Here is a 9292-nt window from a genome sequence, read left to right as displayed (position 1 = left end):
AGTTCCAAAACAAAATGACTGGAATGATTGAAAACTAATTTTAAATAGTAAACATTTTCATTTTACAAAAGATGTAAATATGGCCTCTATTAGAATCTAAGAAGATGTCCAAGAGAGAGGTACTGGACAGTTGAATTGCCCGCCTTGACAAGATGATGATAACAAACAATACAATAGAAACCATATTAAGATAAATTAATATGTTATATGTAGATATAAAATAATATATACATACATATATTTATATATCTATATAAATATGTCTACATATATATATAATCACATATAATCTTATAAAATAATAATTTATGCTTTCTATATTGAACTTATAATATTTCGTCCTTACGAATGTAGAAATGAAATATGAGTGCATAAGAATTTAGGCTTTTTGTTTTTAGAATTTGACTAAAATTGTTTAAATTTAAGAAAAAAGAATAAAATATTAATTAAAACTAATGTTGGAAAGTTTAAAATTTAATATGAAGAAACGAAGTTAATACGTATATACATAAGTGTTAGAATATAAATAAAATAATAATGTAAATTTATTTTTAAAATATATGACTATAATTTATAGAAGGTAGAATGAAAAACAAATATAGTATTTATCTATATAGGAACATATATATTTATATATATATATAAATATTTATAAATATATATAAATACTTATAAATATATCTATATGTAAAAGTATATATTATATATATAGAAGTATATACTATATATATAGAAGTATATATACTTATATAAATGTATATACATATATATAAATATATGTATATATATAAATGTATATATAATGTTTATATATATATTGTATTTATATATATATTATATTTATATATATATTATAATATATATATATATTATATTTATATATATATTATATTTATATATATATTATATTATATATATATATATTTATATATATATATATATAATATATATATTATATTTATATATATATTATATTATATATAATACATATATATGTATATTTATATACATATGAATATGAGTATATGAATATATAAACATACACATATGTACATATATATGTGCATTATGTATGGTATTAATATATTTATATTTTATATAAAAATAAAATAAAATTATTTTAAATTACTTTGGTAAAATAAGAGTTTAAATTGAAAATATTTTTAAATTAGAATTAAAGTTACCAGTTATAGAATCCAGTTTAAAAAAAAATTGTATATGTATGAAAAATGTTTTTATATAAAATATATATTATATATATAAAGAAAACTTACAAACTTTATGCTTTCGCCTGCCTTTATTTTTATTTCCTGAATGTTCATGCGATTGACGCACTGGGACATTTCCTAAAGGTGCAGAACCCGTTTCTCCGATTTGTTTCGGATTGACTTGCAACAAATTAGCTTCGCTAGTCTGTAAATAAAATATTTATTATAAATTAATAATGAACATTTATTTGAAGTTCAAATCAAATACTAAAATAATTTAATCTACCATAAAAAGTTTCTAAATTTCTTCACTCACCTCACCCACTTCATTTTTAGCAAAACACTGCACAATGCCTGCATGTCGTTTTTCAACATTTTTAATAACCAAACGACGACCTTCGTGAAAAGTTTCATTATCCAACGATGTATCCTCACCATTTATTAACCAATAAATATCGGGATGTGGATTTCCGGTGACTGAACATTCCAATTCCAAACGTGAGTTTTCATTTGTCAATGTAGTTGCTGGACCACGTAAAATTTTTGGCCGTTCCAATACAACTAATTTCGTTGTGTGCACCAAAGCTGGAGCAATACCATTATCTAAACGGCAAATATATGTACCTTGATCCTCAGGTTTAACATCAGTTATTTGCAGACCATAAGGCAACATTTTAGTACGATTGTTATTATAATTAACAACGTTTGGACTACTCCAAACAGCTTCAGGTTTTGGTGAACCAACACCAGGACATTCAAGTACTATAGTCTCACCAGGACGCGCTGTTACGTTTTTCGGTGGCTGTCTTGGAAAATATGGTGGCATACGATCCATATAGTCTACACGTAAATCAATACGTTGTGGCAATGTTAATTCAGTTCCAGTTATAGCATTCATGGCTGAGCATGTGTAATTTCCTGAATCTTTAGTAGTAACCGAATTTAATATAAGTGCACCATTTGATGATGGCAATATTTCAGTTTGAGGAAACTTTTCTCCATTGCGATAAAAACTCCAAACAGCTGGTGGATTTGAGGTAACTGAACCACAACGTATAAGAACACAATTTTTGGTTGGAATACTCCAACGTATTGCATTCCGACTAAAACCATTGGAGTTGTCTATACTAATGGAAACTAATGTAAGCCGTGCTGATGTTGATGCTATCGCTGCAGAACCAAACCATGCAACGCATTGATAATCTCCAAGATTTTCAGGTGCTACGAAAATTCGCAATTTAAACGTACGATCATCGTTTGTTATATTAAAACCATCCTAGAAAATAATAAAATTGTGTTAAAGAATATATATTTATTATATTTTTTTAGTGATTAAATTTGTTTCTTAAGTTTCAGTGTTCAATTTTTATATTAAACTCACTGGATAAGAAACCCACTGGATTAGTAATTTATAGTTAAAATGCTACATCTTAGCAGAGGCGATTTTAAACTCTATACTGAACTTCTTATAGAGCACTACAAAGTCATGAGGAATACCACATCAGGCATATTAGTGCGGTAGAAAGTGATTCCTGTCGATTCTAGAGGAGAAGGGAACATCAGAACATGTTCTATATAATTGCCCAAGACATAGACTTGACTTCCTTGAAAACGGGATTTTGGACTCAAATCAAAAAGGTAAAATTAAGCCCACAATAATTACGAGATTTATAAATAGTCTAGAACAGTTTAATTTGAACTTTAAGGCCACAATTGATCTTTTAGGTCGGAGTGAATTCCTAGCCTATTATTTAATAATAATAAAATGATGCACCCACATAGGTTGACGAAAGCTTTTTAGTCAATTTAGAATTTCGTATCATATTAATTTCATCGATAATAACTAGAATTTAGTCCATGGTGATTACTAAGTGGGGCCATTTTGTTTTGCGACCTAAAGACCTATTACGATGTGTGTCTAACTTAATAACATTAAGCATTTTTTCGGATCAAATATATTCCAAGTTAATGAACAGTACGATGGCCCTGTTTTTAAGCAATCTGTTGAAAAATTTTAACAATGTGCTAAAATCGCTGCCAAAGTTACATATAAAAATAAAGGAAAATTTATTGGACATATACGGAGCAACAGGCTTGCTACCTATATTTAATACTGCATCAGTATGGATTCAAATATTGTCAAAACACGGTACTATACATTTTATTCAGTTGTTATCAGATGTCATGTGTTTATCGTCTTTATGCAAAACTTAAAATGATTTCAGTGAAAACGTACTATCAGCTAATGTTAACTCAGACGGCGCATAGTCACCAGAGCCCTCTATTTGTATTCCACGTATTGATCACTTCATATCATATCATGAAGGATTATCCACTATCTATACCGAGGTTGTGTTTTCTTCGAGACCACAGTTATATAGATTTTCAACAGGTCTCCGTTTGATATCCCGAAGGATGCAAGAAGTGCTTTAACTGCAGTAAGAATTATTTTAACCCATTTGATGGTAAACAGGCTACAACAATAAGTTTAGTAAGGACTTCATCCGATATTAGTATCAAAGCGAATGAGATTATGTCGCATATCTATTCAGGATACAGTTATTGGTTAAAATCATTATCCTAAATTAAAGTTTTATAGTGTGGTTATGTTAAGAAAACTATACTATAGGTATTTTAGACGATTTAAATGGTCGGTTGAATGTATTAATTGTTTAATGGAGTTTAAATCTAGGATTGTAATACATAGGCTTATCATGAATGATGTAAAGGTATATTACAATATATTTGAATTTTATGATCGAAAAAGAGTTATTTGATAATAAAAAAGCGAATGAGATAGTTAAGACCGATTTTGTGGCATTGATATCATAAATATCTTGTAAACCATGCTTAAAATCACTCGGCTTAAGATGTTTATTAGTACTATAGATTAGATTATTAATTTGGGGATACATTGCAGAGAACTGGTCTAAATTTAGTAATACTTGTAGATAACAGATGTATGTATAATATGTGGTGTCATGTTTGATATTCTATTGCTTCAAATGTTCAATTATAAATAGGAGATAACATTTTTGGTTATTTTATGAATCTATCTCGCAATGAAATTAGCTCAGTTTTTGGATCATTTTTTTTGGGTCCATAAGTAACGACGCGAAAATATTAAGTGAATTCTACAAGAATCCGCTCCGTGGTTTATTATATCTACTTTTCATTTTAAATCAAGCAAATAAATAAAATATGTTCGTATATAAATTAATAATATATCTATTGCGAATATGTTTTTATGAATAATATAGTTCTATTCTTATAAAAATTAATAAATATATCTATTGCGAATATATTATCTTCATATATATAATATATAATTTTTTTCGACTTTAATTATAAAGTTATTAAAATACAATTTCCTTCTTACCTCTCTCCTTAAATAGCGAAAATTATTGGCATCAGCGGCACGTGAACTTGTGTGACGAAAGCGCCATTCCAAACGTTCTGGATTCAAATTTAATTCACACTCAAAAACAACTTCATCGCCCTTGGGAGCCACTGCAGATTCAGGTGAGCGCACTATATGTACACCCAGAGATGTGGGCTGTGTCGCTGAGCAACTATTATCCAACAGAGGTAATAAAAGTGCTAAGAGGCATATGCTGAACAAACGAAACGTAGTGCAGCAAATGTATGAGCAGGTTAAATTGATGAGATGTGATCTTGATGTCATTGATGATGATGACAGTCTCGTCATTATTATGGCGGTTTCAATCAATCACGAATCGAGGAAATGAATTTCAATTGTACTAGTGAATCGTAAAAGAAAAAAATGTAAATTTGCAATGCCTGTAATGAAAAAAATTAAACATTTTTTATCAATAATTAATTATGTATCAGACAAGGATAATTAAAGCAGTGATCAATGGCGCATCATGTGCACTCAAACAAACATCTGCTGTTTTAATCTTAAAATACTTGTTTTGTAGAACTTATAAATAACTTAACCATTAAGGAAAGGTAACGCATAAATCAGTTAGCAAATAGCGTAGACTACATCCTCACAGCTTGGCTATGTCTCAATATCTTCCAAGTTGCAGACGTGAAATAATTTCTGCAGGGAGTGCACAATTCGTAGTTTTTACTTTATAAACTTGCGCAATTGGAATTTATCATGGGCCTCAGAGCGCTAAAGAGCGCTAAAACATTTCAAATAAACCATGAGATGTCATCAATGGCATTAATGCAGCAATATTAACATCGATTTGCACAATATACAATGCGTTGCGGAAAGATTCGAAAAGGATACTCATCTCCGCGCAATCAAATAACTCTGAATTAAAAACGTCGAAGAGCTGAACACTCCTATAAACTGAGCAGAACAGAACAGACGAACAGAAGATAGCGACAATTTATACAAAATCGATGGATAAAAAATAATTTCTTGCAGTAATGAAGGCTACAAGGAATGGAACATTGGAAATCATACTAAAAAAAATGCACTGGTCACATAATGTAAGTTAAATGACTCGATAGGTAGATACAGTGGAGCAGATTGTTGATGTCTTTAAGTAGTTGATTTCGTGTATGGAGAATCAAAGGATATGCTGGGATGCTTAGTGCATTCCACTGTATTTGTACAACTGTAGACTGCACATGTTTACGATCCATGTAGTCTTGTTGTGCAAATTCTACAAACGTGAATTTATTTACAAGGCAACCAATAAATTTTTGTTAGTATTTTTCAAACAAGAAAAAACTACATTCGACTATGTTCGCAGCATGAATTTATTGTTGTTTCTCCTTTTTTATTAGCTCGATTCAGTTTTGATTATTATTGCTCATTGAACCTGAACCTCAACCTGAATTCCTACTTGTTGCATTGTTTTGTAAATATTTATGTATTATGTATGAACATATGCTGACATGCAGGAAAAAAAACTAAACATTGCAGAAGAGGTTTTTGGTTTTATTTATTTATAAAAAAGCTTCAGTACATCAGAGTATATATGGTATTTCGGGAAGTAAGAAATTTGGAGAGCTGTCTTCAGAATTTTTGCAAAATGGGCGTAGTTGAGGAGTGATGAACACATCAATGGGTGCAGCTTGAATCAAGGACGCAATAATGCCATTAGTGAGATAAATTCAAATACGAAAAGGAGAAGTGAAAATATTTAATGATTGATCATCAAGAACTGATTGCAAAAAACAAAAAAAAAATATTACCAATAATAACAGACTAAGATTTCTATAGCCAACCAAAAATACAATTTATTGAATTTTAAATTGAATTTAAAATATAATTAAATTTAAATAACAAACTTAATAAAGAGGTTTTTCGAACAGTAGTGAACTACAACAACAAAAATTTATTTTATATTATTTTAATTAATTGAATTTTTGGCTGACCATACAGAATCATATATGTGACTGTCCAGCCTTGATCTGGGCCAGTAGGATGTCACTGGATCGGGAACTACTCTCACTTTCCGATATTAGGAGGTCCTCAACGGCACACATAAATAACATTAGTATGTCAAACTAAAATTATTAATCAATTAATATTTTTTAATTCCACAAATAGCTCCTATTAATTGATTAAGTTTATTTTTTTTATTTTTTATTATTTTTATTGTTTTTAATATAATAAATTATTATTATATACTACCTACTTCACCAAAATCATTAAATTACAAAACAACAACAAATATATTTAACTGAAAATGATAACAAATTTATTTTCTGTTTTCGGAAGGAAGGCAGAAAGTCTGCTGTTCGGTTAGGGTCTGTTGTAGCACAAAAGATGAATCATGGTCGCAGTGCTCTGATCAAGTGGGAGCTAGTACCCCGTTGATTCTTATCTTATCTTATCTGACAGAATCATAAAGTATCTTTTCTAACAGTAGTGAATTGCAACAACATAAATATTTTTATTTTTAATTAATAAAAAATAATTATTAATTATAAATAATAAAAAAAAATTAATTTTTTTAAATAATTAAAAAATAATATATATAATTATTAAAATAATTATTTATATACTTAATAAAATAATTATTAAAATAATTAATAATATAATAAAATTATTTTAAAAATGATAAAAAATTTTTGTTGTTGCATTTGGTTATTTACCTTCTAAGAGTTTAAACTCTTTCTCAAATACTACAAAATAATTCAAGACAGAAAAATTTAATAAAAAGAGCAGAGCAGAAATATAGCAAATCCATAGGCAGTCTATGTAGAATCTATTAATATAATATGTAACCAATTTATATCAAGTTTCAAATATAAAATACTTAAACAGTGGCTCACACTGCATTATAATAAAGAACCAAGATTTTTGCCATTGCCACAATTTATTCCTATCAAAGGAAAAGGCACACAGAAATATTTTCGTTACGGATCATCTATATAGATATCGAGTACGCCAGTAGTTATATAAAATATGTTGGACCTTTCAGTAAGATTAATAAAATTTTTATAATAAATGATTTCTTGACCAAAGAGTATTTGTAATACAGGGTTATTCATATCAAAAGAAAAGACCCACAAAAATCTTTCCATAACGGGTCACCTATATGTAGAGACGTCGGTGGTTACATAATGTACCTTGTACCTTTCAGTAAAATTAATAAAACATTATCTTCAATAAATTATTTCGTGTCTAAAAAGTATTCGAAATTTGTGATCCATTTGTGGTTCCAAAAGTAAACGTAAATAAAATACACTTTTGATCAAGATTTCGATTATAGTTTTATTTCTGTATATTGTTTGGATCACTTAAAATAGGTGTGAAATACAATATAATTTCAATGCCCAACCGGGATGTGAAACATCAAGATTATTCGAAATATGAATAGACGATATTAACGATTGAAATTAACGCAAACAATAACATATTGGAAGTAAATCTAGATTTCCCAATCAGAAACTTTATAAGTTTGTTAGGATTATTCCGTAATCGGTATATGTAAGTTTGTAAGAGTTCCGCAATAATGTAAAAAATAAGGCATTACAATACAGTTCATCTCCGCTAGTCTGCAACTGCAGTAAACCTGAAGACCTCGTTATCCAGATAAAATTAAAAAAATGCAAAATATGTATTATGTGCCTTGTAGTCCGAATCGACTACTGATTCGGTAATCCGGATAACATTTTAGATATATGTCTGTTAGAGAGTCTGTTGATGTAAATCACATTTATACGAGTAGGTTATGTGTGTATATATGGGTATGTTTTATTCACCTACAAGCTTTGTTAGACATTTGGCTTATACTTTATCATGTGAATGTGACAATTAATTTAATTTACCGTGGATTTTCATTTAGTGGTAAGTCAAATTTTGACTTAGTTACTTTAAATATGTATTATATTTGTTTAATTTTTAATTCAAGAATTTGCAATCATTTGAAAATTGAGTTCATAAAATATTTTAACGAACTGAACCTATCCAAGACTAGATGAAAATTCAACTGGGGACATTATGTTTAGATGTTTTCAAATGAGTGTTATTATCTATAAAAAACTCATACTATATATTTGAAATCGCACTGAATTCTATATATATGTTATATTGATATGTGACAACAGGCTGATACTAACTGTGGCAATACATTTCGGATAGCATTTATCTCTCTTCATTTGAGAGATAAGCAAATCTTTTTCCCCTTCTCTTGTCTTTTACCCTCAGTGGAGCATATAATTCTTAAATTTCAAATAGATTTTATTACTATACGGTAATCAAAGTAATTCGAAGCTTTCGTACTTATTTTCACAGAATGAATATTTTTACCTGTACCGAATGGTTTCAAGACTGCAGTTGTAGTTTGTGGTTATGCTCTATAAAACACATTTCGTGTGTCTATCATTTTTAAGACCACCTTTAACAGTTTTATCTAACAAATATATATATTGTTTACTAATAATATTTAATTATTTTATTGAATAAGTAGAATAGAAAAAAATTAAAAATATTTACTTCACATATTCTATTTGTACGTTCGATTTCTGCACAATAATACCAGTGATCTGAAATCTACTTTCTTTAATTTATTTCATTTTATTTATGTTAAATATTTATTTTAAATATTAATAATAAAATATTTATTGAAAAAGATAATAAATATAATAAA

The 9292-nt window shown here is 28.3% G+C and overlaps 1 protein-coding gene across 2 annotated transcripts in view; it reads right to left on the bottom strand.

The window, feature by feature from the left end:
- LOC119669733 (interference hedgehog) overlaps positions 1-5005 on the bottom strand; it is a 37124-nt gene extending 32119 nt beyond the window's left edge. For both annotated transcript variants that reach the window (XM_038079745.1, XM_038079746.1), the window contains exons 1-3: positions 4588-5005; positions 1525-2484; positions 1275-1413 (exon numbers count right to left, since the gene is read on the bottom strand). In XM_038079745.1, the coding sequence (XP_037935673.1) occupies positions 1275-1413; positions 1525-2484; positions 4588-4917 (1429 nt within the window). In that variant the 5' untranslated portion in view covers positions 4918-5005. The remainder of the gene's footprint in view (positions 1-1274; positions 1414-1524; positions 2485-4587) is intronic.
- Between the last annotated feature and the right edge of the window lie 4287 nt (positions 5006-9292).

This window comes from Teleopsis dalmanni, chromosome 1 (assembly GCF_002237135.1).
Source record: "Teleopsis dalmanni isolate 2A chromosome 1, ASM223713v2, whole genome shotgun sequence".
Taxonomy (NCBI): domain Eukaryota; kingdom Metazoa; phylum Arthropoda; class Insecta; order Diptera; family Diopsidae; genus Teleopsis; species Teleopsis dalmanni.
Note: the sequence above shows the minus strand (reverse complement) of the source record. Positions and strands in the feature narration are given on the sequence as shown.